This window comes from Callospermophilus lateralis, chromosome 5 (genome assembly GCF_048772815.1).
Source record: "Callospermophilus lateralis isolate mCalLat2 chromosome 5, mCalLat2.hap1, whole genome shotgun sequence".
Taxonomy (NCBI): domain Eukaryota; kingdom Metazoa; phylum Chordata; class Mammalia; order Rodentia; family Sciuridae; genus Callospermophilus; species Callospermophilus lateralis.
Window position 1 is genome coordinate 64,474,068 of NC_135309.1, and position 20,909 is coordinate 64,494,976.

Here is a 20,909-nt window from a genome sequence, read left to right on the forward strand (position 1 = left end):
TAATTTATTTCAGCATCCTAAATTTTTTTAATTGTTTTTTTGTGGCTGTGTTTTTTTGTTGTTGTTGATTTTTTTTGATACTAGGGATTGAATCCAGGAACACTTTACCACTGAACTACATCCCCAACCCTTTTAAGGTTGTTGGTATTATAATTTTACATTTCATGAGAAAAATAATTAAGAGGTAATCCATCATAAACTTTTTATTACTTTAGCTATCTTCTTTATTAATTTTTTCTTTTTTTAGTACTGGGGATTGAACCTTGGGGGGCTTTACCACGGAGCCACATCCCCTGCTCTTTTTAATTTTTTTTTTTTTTTTAACAGTGTCTTGCTAAGTTGCTGAGGGTGGCTTTGAATTTAAGATCTTCCTACCTCAGCCTCCCAAAACACTGGCACATTACAGGTGTATGTCACCATGTCCAGTCACTAAGTATCTTCTTGCATAAGATACCAAATGGTTCTCTGTTTTTATTTGGGGAAAATGTTTTTGTGATTCCACTGGCTTTTCTTTCATATGTTTTTCATAATCCTATTCATAAAATTACATTTCTCTTTTCTAGTCGCCGAGATGACATGGAATCGTTAGGATATGTTTTGATGTATTTTAATAGAACCAGCCTGCCGTGGCAAGGACTGAAGGTAAATTTGAATCAAATTATTCAAGTTTCATTTTATTTTAAGAATGGAAATAAAGGTGGGCAAGGAGGTTTTATCTAAAATGAATTTGGCCCCACCCATTTTTACTTAATATCACATCTGGGATTCTAGTTTATATTTGTATGCCTAGCAAGCTGAACTATTAAAGGTTCTTCTCCATGTTACTGAGAAGAACATCAAATATTAATTCTTATTTTCCATAGGCTGCAACAAAGAAACAGAAATATGAAAAGATTAGTGAAAAGAAGATGTCCACTCCTGTTGAAGTTTTATGTAAGGTAAACTTGCATTATGAGAATTACTTTAAAATATAAGTGATACATGAGCACAAACATTTTATTTTCCAGTCCTAGGACTTAAAACTGTTAGCCATCTTTAAATTAATACAGTTTTACTTTTGGCAATGGCTTAAGCATGAATCATTTTGAGTGTTTTGTTTTAAATCTGGTTTATTAAACATTTCTGATCTGTGTTTTAAAATGGAGGAAAATTAGCAGGGCACGTAGTTTTATTGATCTATGAGAAAAATTAAGAAATACTGTCCTTATCAACATAAACTAATGTCAGTAAGGTAAGAATATCGGCAGTTGGCACATCATAGAATAGAGAAATGGACAGACAGATCATAGCAATAGAAAATAGCAATTTTCCAATAATAAAAATATAGGAGATAGCTTGAATCACACTTATTTCTCTGAAATCTCAAATTTCATGTAGAATGTGTCATGTGTGCAATATGATAGTGGCTGTTTTTTTAAAAAATCAATATATTACATTAGATAAATGTCACACATATTCATAGTGGTTACTATGAATAGAATCTATAAGGTTATAATCTATAATATAATATATAAATAGGTATGCACTAATTTTTGTAAAATAAAGAAAAGAGTCAGTTGTACTTGGTGGAACACACCTATAATCTGAACTATTGAGAGGCTGAGACTGGAGGATTACAAATTTGAGGCCATTCTGAGCAACTTAACAACATCCTGTCTCAAAATAAAAAGTTTTAAAGAGGGACTGTGGATGTAGATCAGTGGTAGGGTACTCACAAGCAGGGTATGTGAATTGTTTGTGAACATAGTACTGTAACAAAAGGATACGTATTTCATCTAATATAAAAAGATAAATATAATGAAGTGGGTAGTATGATGGAATTTTTTTGAAATTTATGAGATGATCAAGTTATAATTACTTTGTCATATCTTCAAAAATAAGATTTTTGTCTTAATTCTTGAACCTATAGGGATTTCCTGCAGAATTTGCTATGTACTTAAACTATTGTCGTGGGCTGCGCTTTGAAGAAGCCCCGGATTACATGTATCTGAGGCAGCTATTCCGCATCCTTTTCAGGTCAGTTTTTAAGGTATTTTTAAGAGAAATGAGTTAAATCTTTTTAATTTATCTATTTTGATAATTGAATAAAATAAGGGAGGTCTAATCAGTATGAACAAAAAATTTAAGAAACTGAGTTCTATAGGAATTGTTGGCATTGGTCCATTTGTAGTATAAATGTATTTGAGATGATTTTAGTTTGAGATAGAGATGGTTGAATCAAAGTAGAATCTAACTTTGTTCCAGAGTCATTGCAATTTATATTAGATACGTGACTGTCAGTCCCCCCTAGAATTCTCTTTGGTACAAAACACTTATCAGTACCAGATTAAAATATCAGGTAGCAATGGACTGTGATTGTGTAGCAGCAGTGCAAACCAAGGTTCCTTCAAAGTACCTACCTATAGCTCAGATTCTTAGTTGGAAGACAATAAGAATTGAAGTAATCCTTTAAACCAAAAAAAAAAAAAGGCTTCCCAAGGCTTCCCAGACATCTCCCTCATAGACTTTAGTTCTATACCAATTCTTGCTTCTGGGAAATACCTCCTATTACAAATAGTTGTCCGTAGGAAGAGAAATGTTGTAAAAGTTACCACATATAAGACAAAATAATCATGTTTTTTAAAAAGTGCCTCACTTTCTTGAAAAGTCAAGAAATATCAAGGGATATTTAACTGGACGTTTACTAATGAGTTAACAAGTGGTTTTATATTTTTTAGGACCCTGAACCACCAATATGACTACACATTTGATTGGACAATGTTAAAGCAAAAAGCAGCACAGCAGGCAGCCTCTTCCAGTGGGCAGGGTCAACAGGCCCAAACCCCCACAGGCAAGCAAACTGACAAAACCAAGAGTAACATGAAAGGTTAGTAGCCAAGAACCAAGTGACGTTACAGGGAAAAAATTGAATACAAAATTGGGTCATTCATTCATTTTAACAGTGTTAGATCAAGGAGATGGTTTTAAAATACATAAAAATTTGGCTGTATGTTTTTTAAAAAAAGACGTCCTTGGAAAATTTGACTACTAACTTTAAACCCAAATGTCCTTGTTCATATATATGTATATGTATTTGTATATACATATATGTGTGTATATTATTATATCATTTCTCTTGGGATTTTGGGTCATTTTTAACAACTGCATCTTTTTTACTCATTCATTAACTCTTGTCCAAAATAAACATTTGGTGTTGGGAATATGGTATTATCAATCAATCCAAAATCCTAGACCTAACACTTGTTGATTTTTAATAATGAATCTGGTTATCCATGATATTTTGCTTTCTTTCAGACTAACAGTGTTAAGATTTTTTATTTTTGATTTTTTGCATGTTAATGCTTAAAAATGGAAAATTGTGAACATGATCTAATTTCAAGAGGTGAGTCTGGCATTGCCCGCCACAGTATATATCTTCGCAAGTGCAGAGCATCTCATTTACTCCTAAATGCTCAAGTAACTGCAAAGCTCAACATATCTTTCGTAATCACAAAAATAAATCTCTTAGTTGCTGTTTTACTACAGAAGTTCTTAATTTCAAAATGATTCCTTTGATTTCGGCTTCAGTTTTTTAAATATTGCAAACATCAGGCTGTAGTGATTTAATATGGAATTGAAGCCTACAGTTAGGCCTTGCAAATTGAAGATTACTGGGGCAAATGCCATTGAAATGCCCGTCAAATTCCTTTCTTGATCTTAGCGCTTGTAAGGAGTAGAACTGTTAGGGCACAGCTCTGTTTCGAATCACTGTTGCCACACAGTTCAACTCCCACTTTCATGGTTTTTTCTTTTCCCCTTTTTGGGGCTTATCTCCTGTTACCTGCCTACTTTCTAAAAAAGTGGTGGGCAGGTAAGGTTTGTTTTTTTCATTGCTAATTATTAAATTTCTGAATGACTGCTCTAGTCTGAATTTACTAGTCTTCATAGATTACTCTTTGGTCTATATTTTCAGTGTTGTATTTAAACAATGTTATAATTTGAAAATAGATTCTAATCTGAGGATACTTTTCAAGAACTATAATTAACTGATGTCATCTTCATCCCAGCGGCTCATCTATTAGAAGAGAAGTTAAAGCTGGGCATGGTGGTGCATACCTATAATCCCAGCTTCTCAGGTGGCTGAGACAGGAGAATACAAGTTCAAGGCCAACCAGAGCTATTTAGCAAGACTCTTATATCAAAATATAGTGTTTTAAAAGTGGCTGGGAATGTAGCTCAGTGATAGAGCACTTGCCTAGCATGTGTGAGACTCTGGGTTCAATCCCCAGCCCTCCACCCCCATCCCAAAATGAAGTTAAGGTGCTTCCATCCTGTTTTCTGTATTTGAGAAAGATTCAAAGTTGAAGATTTAATGTACCGGGTGTTTTTAGGTGAATAAATTAAAGATCAGGATGGCAAGTGCAAATGCTTTCTCATTGCTCTCTGCCTTTGCAACTCAGTTGGGACTTTAGCCTCTTTTGAGTATCTTAATCATTGCATAATAAATCATAGGGCCTTGAGCTTCATAATGAAGTAGGTAGCTAGTATCACTGAGAAATTATTCTGCTATTTAGGTAAGACCAAATAGAGTCTCTAAACCAAGCAATTGTTATATGTGACACCAATAGTGTATTTTTCACTTCATTTCATACAAAATGAAGCCATTTCTGCCAAAAGCTAGCTGGGATAATAGATCATCATGAGATACAGTTTTTGGACCCAAAATTAGTTGAAATCTCATCTGACCTAGAACATGTTACTTCAGGCATTCAGCAGACTTCAGAAAGAATTGCTTTATTTGAGCTAGTTTCATTGTTAGTTTATTGTGTCTCTTACTCAATAAATAAGCAGAATTTTTGTCCTGCCTTATCCAGGTCTTAAAGACGAGAAGTTGGATCAACTGAGTTAGTATGTTTCCTTGAAAAAGAAAAATTGTAATTAAACTTAAGTTTAATCCTTATTTTGTATTGTAGCTATTTTTCATAAAAGTAACAAAATCTTAGAAACATTAACAGTATCATTAGGTATAGTGGTCATACAAATTAATACATAAACATGGACTTATCAAATTCTGGAAAATCAAAACTTTCAATAAATAATCACATCATTGATTGCTTTCAAAGATCAATTTCTAAGGCCAGGTACAATGGCATATATGCTTATAGAACCAGCTACTAAGGAAGATGAGGCAGGAGGATCATTTGAACCCAAGGTTCAAGGCAGGCTGAACTGTGCAAAATAAAAAGACCCTAATCTCAAAAAAGAAATTTGGATTATTAGGTAATATATTTTGACATTAAACCAAAGATTGCTACTAAAACATGCCATTCTACAAACAGCAGAATTTTTTCCTACACTTTTGACTTGGAAACATCGGTATTCTTTTTGTATATACAACTTGGTTCCCCAAGCAACTCTTATACGCCTCCCTCCCATGAAAATAGCTGGCCTACAGGTGACATGAGATCATCTATTGCGTTAACCTCTTCCCTATCACATTATCTAGTTTTATATCATTTTCCCATGGAATTGTACTTTCATAGATTTGCATTTTAGTGAATTCAGTTTTATAAATGAATCTTCAGCAAGTAATTTTCTATTGTAGGAATATCTATTCCTAGAAAAATTATGGAAATGGTGGTATGCAGTAATGTATTCTGTGTAGTTATTTTTGGGAGATCTTTATCTCATGTTTCTTCCATGGAAAATCCCAACATTCTAGCAATTCACTAGAATGTTCAAATACTCTAGCTCTGGCATATCTGCGTATTAGAGAGGGTTCACTTGTAACAGCAAATGTGGACCTATATGAAACAGATGATTATAGTTTTGTTAGGTCTTTCAAATACTCCATTCCAAACTTACCAAAAAAATCAAGAAACAAGGCTTTTCTCCTAATGATTATTATGATCTTTACTAGTTTTTAAATGGTATAGTGCCACAAGATTATATTTTCTTCATGTATAAGAGAAAAATACAAATTCATACCTGACTCACTTCAGAATTCATTTTAGTCCCTTTTCTTCAGATGAATGTGATTACCAGAAAAATATTGTTCAAGACATTGAAGATGTGGTAAAGGAAAGGAAAATATTGTTAGGACATTTAAAAGGACATTTAAAATCCTGTTAATGCCATTGGTGGGGAGAATTTCAAAGTATAGAAGGCAAATGTGAATCCTCACATAATTCTACTCTATCTTAACTCATCTGCACTGTCCCAACCAAACACAGTTTTATCATAGCAATATAAATGGATATCAAAACTGTTGCCACTCAAAGATTAGAAATATTTTCCCGTCACATCAACCTACCATGTCCATGTTCTTCCTTGAATTACCTTCCAGTGTTTACTGGGCTTTACCTACTGTTTATATTTAGCTTAACTTTTTCTGACTTCAATTGATGTCAGGAACATGGCTGTTCGTTCAGCAGTGTAATCCAGATCACAGGGAAAGACTTTGAAATAACCTGGAGAGACTGATCTACTCTGAATACATTTAATCCAAAGAAGTATACCAGGACACTGCATCTTCTTGCTGAATTCTTAAATTTTTGTCACCTTTTTTCACTGTGGATAGTAAAGCAGGAGAGAAAATAATAACCCAACAGGAAATGAAGATGAGAGTGTTAAGAGCTGGTTTGTGGTGATATGGAACCATGTATCAAGCTTGCTTGCTGGACCTCTCAGACATTAAGTTTGTCAGATTGGATGATACCACAGTTGTCAGAAGACCTAGAACATCAATAGTCCCATGTTATGCCTCAGCAGTATATAATGCAGACAGACCATCTACCAGTTGGGGAGGATTCACTTATAACAGGTATTTTAAAGTTCAACAACTTCAGAAATCTGTTGCAAAAGTAATTTCTATAATAGGGAAGAATTCAGATCAGCCAAATGCAATGGCGCACGTTTATAATCCCAGTGGATTGGCTTGGGGTACTGAGGCAGGAGGATTATGAGTTAAAAGCCAGCCTCAGCAAAAGCGAGGCACTATGCAACTCAGTGAGACCCTATCTCTAAATAAAATACAAAATAGGGCTGGGGATGTGGGTCAGTGGTCAAGTACCCCTGAGTTCAATCCTCAGTACCCCCCCACACAAAAAAAAAATTAAAATAAATAAAAGGGCTGGGGATATAATTAAGTGGTAGAGTTCCATGGGGTTCATCCCCGGTATGGGGGGAAGTTTTGTGCCAAATTTCTAAAGCTAAATTGCTAAATTTCAAAAGCTCCATCACAAATTTATAACCCTTACTCTTGGGAAATTTCTCCTTGAGCTAGTTTCCTGGCTAGCTCAAAAACGGAGACATTTTCAGTGACTTCAACCTGAATTTTAGATTTCAGGTTGAGGGGTAGAATATTCTCATTAGGCAGGCACAATATCAGTCTCTGGTAATTTTAGTGAGTTCGAAGGCTAAGGCAGGAGAATCACAATTTCAAGGCTAGTCCCAGCAACTTAGCAAGATCCTGTCTCAAAGTAAAAAAATGAAAGTCTGGGATTGTGATTCAGTGGTAAAGCACTCTTGGATTCAATGCACATACACACAAAAATATAGTTCTATATAAACAAAAACTCTTCCATTTGAAGATTTAAATGCAGTTATTAACTCCTGAATGGTCACACTGATCCTCCAACTCTTTGTGAACTTTCCCCCCCCCCCCTCTTTTTTAGGACAAAGGAACCCATTCCTCATTTTAACTGATATTACAGTGAACATGTGTTCTTGAACTTTTGGAAGCCAAGAGATGCTACCCCATCTGCAAGATAAAAACCAAGGACTAAAACATGCTCAAGAAATGAATGTTTATTAGTTTGTGAAGTTTGGATGTTGGATACCTCCTGAATGTTCTTATTGAGGTTTTCCTACTTTAGTAACATCTTAGGACAATTCACTGGAGAAACATTACTCTGTGTGTTGTTCCTACCATTGACCCATATGAAGAGTTAAAGCTCGATCTGGCTGCTGCTATATTCTACCAGGAACATTATTACATCAGCCTTTAACCAAACCCTAAACAGTTGTAATCATTTGTTGACCTGGCAATTCTGAACAGATAAAATTCTTATCTAGAGTTTTCCTATTAAAGACAGAGTGTTTTCTTATTTTGACAACATTGCAACTTACATTTCCTTTTTAGTTCATTAGTGACTACAGTTTTCCATTTGTAAAACATTTGGGAGAATAGTCAGTGTAACAATAAAATTAGAAAACCCACAAATTTTAGTAGTTATCTAAATGTTTTGGTTTTTGTTTTTAAATCATGTTTAAGAATAACTGCAGGACCTAAAAACAAACCCTGAATGGGATAGAGGTCATTTCTATTGAGCTAATCCATAGTTTCTTAACTTTTGTATCTTCTCTTCTTCAAAATTAGAATTAAGTCACAGAATATGGTTAGATGTTTAGATGATTCATAGCTTTTTAAGTGTGTTTGTTTACCTTGCTAATCCTATTTAATAGCATGCATCAAATATAATATTTCTCAGTTTCATTATCCTTCATTTTTGGCTGCTTCCTGTGATCTTGGTACTCAAGCAACAACAACTATTAGTAACTACTCTTTGTAGGAACTATGGAGAGACAAAGAAGTAAAAGAAAGACAAGGAAAGCATCTTTTTCCTCTTGGCTTACCAGATATATTTATCAAATGAATGAAGACGTTTCCGCCCTCAAATGAAAAAAACTCCTTGATAACAAAAGAATATCTACTAAGAAACGATGTATAAATGTTTAAATGGTAGTTTAAAGAAACAAAGGCATACTTGCCATAAAAAGTAAATGATAGTAATTTTATTTATCTCCTGTAACCCAGTGGAGGTGAACTTGACAAATATAAGAGAAGATGAGCAGTTTGTGATGGACAGAAACATGGTCACCTGTCAGGTCATTTTAAAGGCTTAGAAGGGGGTAGGCAAAGGACAAAGTGTGGCTATAAGTGAGAGGAGAAAGTGCTTATGTGGGAGTTTCATATTTAAGAGAAAGCATATATCTTCTTTGCCTTAAACCATAGATAAAGCCTATTATGACCTGCTGGCTTCTTGTATTAAAACTTGCTATTATGAAGAAACCCCAAGGGTTGGTATCTCCTTTGAGAGGAAGATGGAAATGGGTTCAGAAGAGAGAAATTGAGAAGTAAATGTGGCCCCTCCCCAAATTGGCTTGTTTACATTTTTCATATCAGTGATGAAATCATCTTTTTTGTTTGTTTTTCTTGTCCTAAGGAATCATATCCAGAATTTCAGGAATGCTAGGCAAATGTTCTACCACAGAGCTGTTCGCCCCCGGCCATGAAATCATTTTTTAATACAATGTGAAAATTAAGTTTTAAAGATCTATGTAAGGTTTCTGTATAGAAATCTTAGGACTGTTCAGTGGAACAACTCAAATAATTACACCTGTATACACATTATTAGAGAGACCCTGTGCCCATCTCAAAAAATATATATGAAAAGGACTGAGAATGTATCTTAGTAGCAGAGCGCTACTAAGATACAGAACCCCACCCCCAAAAAACATTGTTGTGCCTGGTTCATTCCTTATTCATATCAGAAATAATGTATACAAAAATTCATGCTCATAATATGATTAAAACTATTCTGTGTAGTTGTTGAGGCAAGGGAACCTATTTTTTATTCAACAAATTTTTGAAAACAAAAATATGTTATTCAGGTAGCAAAGAGTGAACTGAGCATGCTTGTTTAGATAACAAGTATTTCTCTAATACACCATACCTTCCTAGTTATCCAAATCAGAAAATTTTACTTATAGAGTCATGGGTTTTTTATTTTAAAAACTGAGCCTAGTGATTTTCAAATAGATAAAAATAGCATGAACCACTATAAAGTGATTACTGTCCCAGTTCCCTGCAATTCCTCTATTTTGGGTATAGTTTCAAATTTATTATAGCTTGAAATTTTAACATTCTTTTTTCTGTTTTTATTTTTTAAAATAGGTTTCTAAGCATGAATTGAAGAACAGAAGAAGCAGAGCAGATGATTGGAGCAGCATTTGTTTCTCCCCAAATCTAGAAATTTTAGTTCATATGTACACTAGCCAGTGGTTGTGGACAACCATTTACTTGGTGTAAAGAACTTAATTTCAGTATAAACTGGCTCTGGGCAGCATTGTTGATGCTGTATCATGAGTTGTAGCCGCTGTAATTGTGAATATTAACTGAGATAGTGAAACATGGTGTCCGGTTTTCTATTAATTTTTTTCAAGTGGAAAAGTTAACTAAATGGTTGACACTCAAATTGGTGGAGAAATTGTGCATATGCCAATTTTTTGTTAAAACCTTTCATTTTGAACTATACTGCTTTGAGATCTCATTTCAGAAGAACGGCATGAACAGTCTTCAGCCACAGTTGTGATGGTTGTAAATGCTCACAATTGTGCATTCTTAGGGTTTTTCCACCCCTGGGGTTTGCAAGTTGTTCACTTAAAACATTCTTTAAATGGTTGGCTTCTTGTTTGTAAGCCACCTGATATGGTAGCAACCAAAGATTCCAGTGTTTGAGCATATGAAAGACTCTGCCTGCTTACTGTGCTAGAAATAACAGCATCTAAAGTGAAGACTTAAGAAAAACTTAGTGACTACTAGATTATCCTTAGGACTCTGCATTAACTCTATAATGTTCTTGGTATTAAAAAAAAAAAGCATATTTGTCACAGAAATTTAGTTAACATCTTACAACTGAACATGTATGTATGTTGCTTAGATAAATGTAATCACTGTAAACATCTATACGATCTGGGATTTTGTTTTTATTTTGAAATGGGAGCTTTTTTGTTTACAAGTTCATTAAAAACTAAAAATTGTTTCTGTAAGGAAATGAGGTTTTTTTTTTTAAAACAACAAAATGCCTTGCTGACTCACTATGAAATAAAAATCTCCCCAATTTTTTGATAGACTACTTTAAGCCATTTGTTACATGGTATTTCTTTGCAAGTCTATTAAGATATAGTGTTATAAATTCTCATTTTTTTTTCCTTTTTTCTTTTCTTTTTTTTTTTTTTTCCATTTTGGTCTGAAGGGAAAGGCATTCTTTCACTTTTTCTTTTTTTAATGACTTGCAGGCACAATACCTAGTACTGCAGCTGCCAGAACTTGGCATTGTAACTCCTGCTGCCACTAACTAACAGCTTGACTGATTCTGAGTAAGAATGAAAGCGTTAAAGGGTTTGACTACAAGATGTTTTTATTTAAAATACTTGTGAAATGATTATAAGCAGTTGATTCTAAACCTTGGAACAGAGTTGGACTATGTGAAGTGCTTGTTGACCCCTCTATCTAGCCACTCCCCTCTGCTTCTATAGGTTACCTGTGTGCGTGCGCTTTCTTTCAGTCTTATTTGCGCGCTTTTCTCTTTTTCTCTGACCCAAGAGAAAGGAAACTTACCGATGATAATTCTTTAGTGTAATTTATTCCTTTATAGCATGTCAGGATAAATTAAAAGTACATTTGTCTGAAAAAAAAAATGCTGCCGGGAGCCTATTGTGTACATGTAGGTGTTTTGTGAAATAACCTTGAAATTGTAAATCGACGTGTGTGGTCAGATTGTGTCAAGTTTAATTTCTTTGGGATTTTTTTTTTCCTTTTTTTTTATTTGAAAATACTTTAGCAATAATTAATTCCATGTTTGCCACATTCTGCCATTAAGGGTTATGTTAGTTCCTAAGTATTAAAGAAATCTTGGTAAGTCTGAAGTTTTGGGGTAGGTAGCTTCTTTGTTTCTTTTCTGAACACCCTGTCAGTTAAGGTATTTGTTTCTTGACTAATAAACCCTTTGATACTTTTAGCCAGAAATCAGTCTCATAAAGCTATTTTTGAGTATAGTTTGTGTAAAATAAAACTATTTAGCTTTGGTAATAAATTTTCCAAGCTGAACTCCCTCTAGCAAAATATTTTCAGTGCTTTTATTTACTATGCACTTAGACTATGCACTTTTCTGAAATATTTTTGTAACACTTTTTTGTATTTTTGCCATTTGAAAAGGTTGTGGTGTAGTTGGTCTGTAATTAAGTTGCAGATTTAAAAATGTTGTTAGCTTTGTAAATCAAAATATAGGTGTTTTGTCTAGTTTATTTTCATTCCATCTGCAGCTGGAGCTGGAATCTCATTGATCTTCTAGCTACCATTCATTTTCTTCACAGTTCACAAAAGAAGAATGTGAAATTCAGTGAATGCTGTTACTAATCCTGTCGGGAGATGAATCTCATTTCACCAAAATTAAATTATGGTTTTCCACTAAAATGATGATACAAGTTGAAGACACATCACTCTGAAATTGGAAGACCTCACCACTTAAGGCTGCACAGTGGCTTACTCAGCTGAACTCTAGGTTATTCCTCTTTATTTTGTTCACCCTTTGGGGGGTGCAGGTTTTTTTTTGGTTTTTTGTTTTTGTTTTTTTTTTTTTAAATGTTGGGAGATGGCCATTCTAACTACTGTTGAATGTCTGTTTTGGGAAGGTATAACAAGAAAATAAAAAAGTATATATGAAGGGAGAGACTGGTTATATCCTCCCATATGGTTGTGCTTATGCTCTTATGGCCTATATATTCAGGTTTGCTTTTACTATAATTTCTCATCAAGAAATTTTTACGAGATTTTTCTATTTCTACTAGTCCTTACAATACTAGTAGAATTAAATGTTAAATGTTTTGAGCAGAGCATACTGTAATAAATTATAACAATTCCATTATAATAAAATTATCAAACAGATTTTAGAATCCAAGCCAATGAGCTAGTTTCCCTAGTCTGCTGAGATATCTAGAATATTGATACCTTGACCATCAAGTTTAATTGGCCTTGGTCGTAATGCCTATATTCCATTTAGAAGTCCCCATCTCCAAAAAAGAGGCAGCCTGAGCGTGTAACTCGGTTGCAGCACCCCTGGGTTCAATCCACAATACTTCAGGTGAAAAAATTAGTTTCTTGTAACTCTTAACTGGAGCAAATCATAGGTATTCCTTAAAAAGGACTGACCTAAACAACATTAGCTCAGCTGAAAATTTAGCACTTAGGTGTAGCTCAGTCTGTGACATCACTTATGCTAGTCAGGGACAGTTTTGTTTAGTGGCATATGGATTGTTTGCAGTACTAGGGATTGAACCTGGAGGTGCTCAATCACTTCACTCCCTCCCATTCCTTTTATTTTTTTGAGAGGTTCTCCTTAAAGTAGTCCAGGCTGGCCAGCCTCCCTAGTCACTGGTATTAACAGGGGTGTGCCATTACACCAGGCCAATTCAATTATTTCCAAGCCAAAGTAGTATTTGACGATTTTTTTTTTTTTTTTTGCCCATTTTCAAACAGTGATAACCTTATGACCATGATGTGAGGCGAAATATGATAAAGAAATACAAACAAACTGGACACCTTGGTTCATGCCTCTAAACCCAGCAACTTCAGAGACTGAGGCAGGAGGATTCAAAGTTTGAGGCCAGCCTCAACAATTCAGTGAAGCACTAAGCAACTTAGTGAAACCTGGCCTCATAAAGGGCTGGGGATGTGCCTCATGGTAGAGTGCCCCTGGGTTCAATCCCCAGTACCAAAAATATATATTTGAGATATGATTTTACTGAGTTGTCCAACCTTGGTCATGTGTCCTACTTCAGTCATTCCTAATCACTGACATTACAGGTATGCATCACTATTCCTGACTTCTTCTAAAATAGTTTTAATATACTTTTTACATATCCAAAAATGGTTATAAACCAAATGTGAGTTGATCTAAACAGACTATAAATTCTTGTTCTAATCATGTTGCATTGTTGAAGTATGGTGATTTGTTTTCTGAAATGATTTGGTAGACCAGTTTTCAGGACATTTAAAAATGGAGTGTCAGGCGCAGTGGCGGACACCTGTAATCCCCAATTTGGGAGGCTGAGGCAGGAGGATTGCAGGTCTGACAACAGCCTCAGCAATTCAGTGATGCCCTGAGCAACTTAGTAAGACCCCACCTCAAAAAAGGCTAGGGATGTAGCTCAGTGGTTAAGTGCACTTGGATTAAATCCCCCTTATGGGGAATGAAAATGTCCAGCAATGGCCAAGCTATTAGAGTAACTAGCTGTCCCAGGCTGAAGTATTGAGGGAAAGTATCTGATTTGGGGGCATGGGCAGAGATGAAAAGATGAACCTGAAACTGCCAGAAAAGATATCCAGAAATTTGGTAGATAGCGTGTTTAAAGGATACAGGAACCACTTGAAGGGTTCACAGTAGCCAAGTCTAATTTTAACTCATTTTAATCTTTCTGAACCAGTGATTGAACCCAGAGGTGCTTAACTATTGAGCTATGTCCTAGTCCTTTTGTGTGTTTTGAGGCAAGGTCTCACTAAGTTGCCTCAGGCTGGTCTTGAACTTATGATTCTCCTGTCTCAGCCTCCAGAGAGAAAACTTCTTGAACAATAATGTCAGCTAATAAAGTTGCAAAATGCATTAGAAAAATCAATTTGCCAACTGAAGTTTTTAGATTTCTCATATGCAACATCTCTTAAGCTTCTTATTTCCATGAGCAATGTTTGCAAAAAGTGTGGGATATCCAGGGTGAAGCATCTCTGTAACCTTTGTAGAACCATGACTTCAACCTGATTCCCTTTAGCTTTCATAGTGTTAAGCCATGCTGTTCTTTGTTGCCCTTTTAAACCAAGATAGGTAATATTAGCAATTATTTCTTGAATACCTGTAGCCAGGCACTGTTGTAAGTGCTTCATTTATATTGACATGTCTGATTTTTGTTTTTTTGTAAAGTAGATCCTCTTCCATATTATATATGAGGATACCAAGGTATAAAAGTGAAAGAAGTAATTGCACTCAGATTCCTAAGATCTTAACTTCCCATTTATGGATGTGTGTGCTGGGGATTTAACCCAAGAACACCTTAATCACTAAATTATATCTCCATCTCTTCTGATTTTTTTTTTTTTTTTTTTTTTTGGTCTTGAGACATTTCCTCCTGTACCAGCCTCCCAAATCACTGGGATTACAGGTGTGTGCCACTGCATCTGACTTTAAATAGTTTATATCGTACATCAAATATAAGTATGTGTCAAATAGAATGGCAGCCCAATTTGAATCAAAATAAATGGAATTGAGTTTTTATTTTTTTAAAGGCTGGGAAACAAGTAATATTTCACTCAATGTAGTTATTTTCATCATAGATGTTTTATGTAGTCTTCATTATCTAAAGTGAGAGCCATTAGTAGAGTGTGTGCTTAGCATGTGCAGGGCCCTAGGTTCAATCTCCAACACAGATCACTTAGGTTGTCCATGGGGCCTACTTAATTCAGGTCTCAACGTTTGAGGATTAGAAAAATATGACTGACTGTTCATACACATACCACACAGTTAAATTATTGGAGCAGAGCCTATCTGTAATAAGCAAATGGCCAGACTACATAAATAATTAAATATTGAGCATTTTTTAATCTCTATGATCCAGGCACTTGAAATCGTCAAGGGTGATCAGTCCCTGCCCTCTACCCACACCCAGAAAATAAAAAGCAGTCTTAAAGGGGTTTAAGTACCAGGTTTGAAGTGACTTAGTTGTTTGTAGCATTTGATTTATGTCTACTTAGAGAATATAAATTTGCTTTATTTTAACTTTACTGTATACTCATTAATTATTCAATATATTCATGAGACAGAAATAGTCTCCTACATGCAAAAGGCTGATGTGTTTGGGGACTGAGGTAAGTAGAGAGGAATGTGAACGGTTGGAATAATTGGATACAGAAGGATGTAGGCCACTGAATGAGGGAATGGCTTCAGGAGGTGGTTGTGGAGGTGTGACATTGCCATGTATACTGTGAAAGAATTGTATATATTTTGCAAGGTTATGCTGTTGACTTGGTTCTTTGGCCTTCGGACCTCAAAGGTTGGCTGTTCTAAGTCTACCCTTCATCCATCCACTAAACTAATAAGCACTTGACATCCTCAAAAGACCTAGAATCCATTAGAGGGACAAGTCAGGCTTTCTATTAGTTTACTCACTGACCTGTTCAGTCATTTCATGGCTCATTAATAGAATTTAGAATCAAATACAAGTTCACTAAGTCTTGCAGATCTGTTGAAAGTGAAACCCAGAAAGATGTATGCAAGTGCTCAGGTTCCCCAACCAAGACTACAGTTAAGGCCAATTGCCTTTAATCCCAGTGACTCAAGGCTGAGGCAGAAGGGTCACAAGTTTGATGCCAGCATCAACAATTTGGAGAGACGCTAGCAAAAAAAAAAAAAACTAGGAGAGTAACTCAGTGGTGAAGTGCCTTTAGGTTCAAACCCCAAATATTTTAAGTACCTCCTAGTGACACCATTAAACCAAAACAAAATTTTTTTTCTAGGATTGAACTCTACCAGTGAGCTGCATCCCAGCCCTTATTTGGAGACAGGATTTTACTAAGTTGTTCAACCTGTTCTGGAACTCAAAATGTACCTCAGAGTAGCAGATATTATGGGCATGCTTCCATGATTGGCAGCCAGAACAATTTTATATCAGCCCAACCTTTACCTAGTCACTAGTACCTTATTTATGTGTTGAGTAAATAGAAAAGTAAAAGGTCAGGTTTTGGTATTTGTGGTGCTGGGCATTGAACCCAGGGTCTTGCATATGCTAGGCAAATTCTCTATCACTGTGCCACTCCCCAGCCCAAATGTCAGCCTTTTTGCTATTAACAGTCTTTTATAAAAATTAAAATTTATTTCTTTTGGGGGGGGATGTACCTGGGATTGAGGCTAGGGGCACTTTACTACTGAGCCACATCCCTAGCCCTTATTTTAAGGAAAGGGTCTTGCTAAGTTAGTTAGAGCCTCAGTAAATTTCTGAGGCCGGCTCTGAACTTACTATCCTCCTGCCTCAGCTTCCCAAGTCTCTAGGATTACTATGCTTGGCAAAATTTATTTCTTTTAAATCAGATTAAAACTACTGACCAAGTTAGTATTGGACAGATTCAAGGTAATATTATCTGTCTCATGATCAGGAATGAAAACAGGATTTGCATGCCACTACATGAAACCAAATTTTTTTTTTTTAAGAGAGAGGAGAGGGAGAATTTTTTTTTAATATTTATTTTTTTTAATTTTGGGCGGACACAACATCTTTGTTTGTACGTGGTGCTGAGGATCGAACCCAGGCCGCACGCGTGCCAGGCAAGCGCGCTACTGCTGGAGCCACATCCCCAGCCCCATGAAACCAAATTTTGATGAAGTTATTTTTGCTCAAACAAGTATGTATACAGCGAGGATTTTTTTTTCCCTTAGTTTTAAGTTCTAGAGTACAGTATCTTTTTTTTTTTTTCCCCCTCCTTTCTTTCTTTACTTTTGGTGCTGGGGATCAAACCCAGGGCTTCATACATGATAGACAAATGGTGTACCACTGAACTACACCACCATCTCTTAGAGTCTGATTTTTTTTTTTTTTTATAGTCTGTAACTTCTAAACCAAGTATCTTAGTTTTGTTTTGTTTTTTTAAGTAGGCTTTTTCTCAACATTACCATATTAAGTCTGCAATATTACTGATTCAAAGAAGGAAAAGAGTTTGAATAACTGTTGGAAACAATTGCTGTGGATTTTAGGCAGCCAGCCATTGGTTCTGTATGCCAATGGATGATAAAGTGCTGTTAGATATTTAGAATTGAAAGGAAGGGAGGACATGTGTATTTTTAGAAACTGCTCATTAACAGTAATATCAAAACTTACTTGCACTCTGCTAACATGTGACTCCATTAAAAGTGTAATGTTTGGTCTAGATTGAGGTAGTAAAACAAATTAGCCTTTTATGGGTGTGCTACCAGAAAAATTGAAATATTCTAGACAATTTTAGTATCATTGACCAGGGTCTCACTGAGTTGCTTAGCACCTTCTTTTGCTGAGGTGCCTTTGAACTTGTGATCCTTCTTCCTCAGCTTCCTGAGCTGCTGGGATTACAAGCATGCACCACCGTGCCCATTTTTATTTTATTTTGAGACAGGATCTCACTAGTGACTGAGGCTAGTCTTGAACTTGCTATATTCCTGCTTTGGCCTCTCAAGTCTGGGATTGTAGGCATGCACCACTGTGCCCAGCTCTTTTATTTTTATATATATTTTTGAGATAGTTGCATAATGTTACTCAAGCTGTCCAATTCCTGGATTCAAGCAATCTTCCTGCCTCACCCTTCTAAGTAACTGGCACTACAGCAATGTACCACCACATCTGGCTAATTTTTTTTCCCCAGCAAAAATGCGAATTCTACACAAACAGTAATCGAGACTGATTTTACTCATTAATGAGCAATTAAAGAGGAGGATTTTTTTAGTCTGAATTCCAATTCTCCTTCAGAATTAAGAGGTGACATTTCACTCAAAGTGTGTGTGTGTGTGTGTGTGTGTGTACACAGTATGTATACACACATATAGACACATGTATATAGTATTGTTTTGGTTTTTTTTTTGGTAATGGGATTGAACCCGGGGTGCTTTACCATTGTAGTATATCCTTAGCCCTTTTAAATTTTGAAGCAGTGTCTTGCTCAGTTGCTGGGGTTAGCCTCAAACTCCAATCCTCCTGCCTCAGTCTCCCAAATCACTGGGATTATAAACATATGCTCCCATGCCCAGCTTCAAAGGTGACATTTCATATTGGTTTGTTTGCAATATGGAATGTTACCAAAATTTGTGTAACACTAGTGGAACAGATGGAGACCAGAGAAGTTCTCTGAATTGCATCAGAGAGAATGAGTAAGATTTCACCAGGCAGTAGAGATTTTTATAATCATTTTAAGGAAACTAATCTTGGAGAAATGGTAGCAAAACACTCCCACGAATAATTTCTGCCAGCAGAGTACGTTCCTATAAAAAAGAGCCAAGTAAGAGCATGGGAGGTTAAGTACTGGAGGTTCTTTGTTAATTACTCAGTCATGTATAAATTTTATCAAAAGTTGTTATGTGGAAGTACATAGAATAAGAGGAAAATCACCAACTAGCAGTGTCCCCTATTCAATAAGTTTTACTGACCTATAAATCGTTGCATCACTCTCAAGAATATGGAAAGAAAAACAGATCATAAATGACTGTGTTAGGGGCAGAGAAGGATGATACAATGTGGGGAAAAATACAACAAATATAAGCCCAGCATTAGGAAAATGGGAGTAAAATGGTATGGTTTTCTGAACAGGTAACAGTCTCAAAGTTAGAAAATTGATGGGATACCTGGCTTGGTGGTGCACACCTGTAATCTTAGTGGCTCAGGAGGCTGAGGCAGGAGGATTACAAGTTTGAGACCAGTTGAAGCAATTTAGGACTTAAGCAATTTAGTGCTACCCTGTCTCAAAAAGTTAAAAGGGCTGGAATGTGGCTCAGTGATTAAGCGCCAATGGATTCAATCATTGGTACAAAAACAACAACCAAATAAATAATGGAGTTCTTTCTCATCCTCTCTAACTCTGACCCTCTAAAATGTCCCATGTGTGGTACTAACAATCTCAAAAACTGGTGGTGATGATTCATTGGGTTCCATTACATATTAAAGCTTTGGATTTTAGGGCTGATAATTTGTCCCTGTGGGATTAATATAATTTAAGGTCTTTTAAAATGCCACTTGTCTTTTCTATCCTTAGAGGAAAATGTGCTGTAATTATAATGATTTCACAAAGGAAAGTTACATTAATTTTACTCTTGAGTGAAAGCCAGAGCTTTTTATAAAGCCACATTCAAATATGCATTGTCACCATGAGAACATTAAGCCTAATAGGGTGATTCTGCTTGCAAGATCTGGAGATACCCCACTCTGTGCTTGTCTCAGAGTGTACTTATAAAAGCTTCTTATGTATTATGAGTGGGTAAAGACAGAGTGATACATGAGAAAAAAGTAGCAATGTATGGAGAGTAAACAGTAAGACCACTGAATTTTTTTTTTTTTTTTTTGAGGGGAGGGAGGGAGTACTGAGGATTTAACCCAAAGCACTTAACCACTAAGGTATGTCTTTGTCGAGACAGGGTCTCAGTAAGTTGCTGAGGCTGGCCTCAAACTTAGAATCCTCCAGCCTCAGCCTCCTGATTACAGGCATGCACCACCATGCCCTGTTAAACCATTGAATCTTGAATCTCTGATGCTCTTTTGGACAATATCCTGTTCAATGACACAGAGCTGATTAATGGCAGAGCTAGAAAGAAACCCCTGGCACCCTTTTGACACTAAACTGCTACTCTAGGCACAGAGCAGTGGTTTTATTGAGTAAGGTTCCAAGACTAGCAGCATCAGCATTAGCTGGGAATTTGTTAGAAAAGCAAATTTTCATGCTCTGCCTCATACCCAGTTGATTTTCACGATAAAGTTTGTAAACCACTGGCAAAAGAGAATAAGGGCAAGTGTGGTGATGCATGCCTTATAATCCGAGCAACAGGAGGCTGAGGCAGGAAGATCACAATCGAGGCCAGCCTCTGCAATTTAGCACAAAACTCTGTCTCAAAAGGGATGGGGATTAGCCTACAGGTAGAGTGGTCCTCACAAGGTTCAAACTCCAGTACTCCCAAAAGAAAAAAAGGAGGCCTGCTGAGCCTGTGACACACACTAATAATCCCAGCAATTTGGGGGGCCAAGGCAGGAGGATTCCAAGTTCAAGGCTGGCCAGGACAATTTAGTGGGACGGTCTCAAAAAGATTTTTAAGAGGACTGGGATGTACTTAAGTGGCAAAGTGTCCCTTGGTTCAATCCCCAGTCCTGGAAAGAGAATGAAACCAAATGGGTGGCAGAATGAACTGGGAAGTTGCTGAGACAAAACCTATGCTCTTTCAGTTTCCTCATTTGGGTTTTTTTTTTTTTTCTTTTTTTTTTTTTTTTTGTTGTTGTTGTTGTTTTTTTAGAGAGGGAGAGAAAATTTTATTATTTTTTTTTTTTTTAGTAATCGGCGGACACATCATCTTTGTTTGTATGTGGTGCTGAGGATCGAA

The 20,909-nt window shown here is 35.9% G+C and overlaps 1 protein-coding gene across 5 annotated transcripts in view; it reads left to right on the forward strand.

Moving 5' to 3' along the window:
* Csnk1a1 (casein kinase 1 alpha 1) overlaps positions 1 to 12,722 on the forward strand; it is a 42,512-nt gene extending 29,790 nt beyond the window's left edge. For 3 of the 5 annotated variants that reach the window (XM_076856735.2, XM_076856738.2, XM_076856737.2), the window contains 5 exons: positions 564 to 642; positions 864 to 938; positions 1,910 to 2,016; positions 2,718 to 2,866; positions 9,938 to 12,722. In XM_076856735.2, the coding sequence (XP_076712850.1) occupies positions 564 to 642; positions 864 to 938; positions 1,910 to 2,016; positions 2,718 to 2,866; positions 9,938 to 9,945 (418 nt within the window). In that variant the 3' untranslated portion in view covers positions 9,946 to 12,722. Of the gene's footprint in view, positions 1 to 563; positions 643 to 863; positions 939 to 1,909; positions 2,017 to 2,717; positions 2,872 to 9,937 lie in introns of those variants that run through there. The other 2 variants (XM_076856736.2, XM_077109466.1) reach the window with 2 other exon arrangements.
* Positions 12,723 to 20,909: the final 8,187 nt, after the last annotated feature.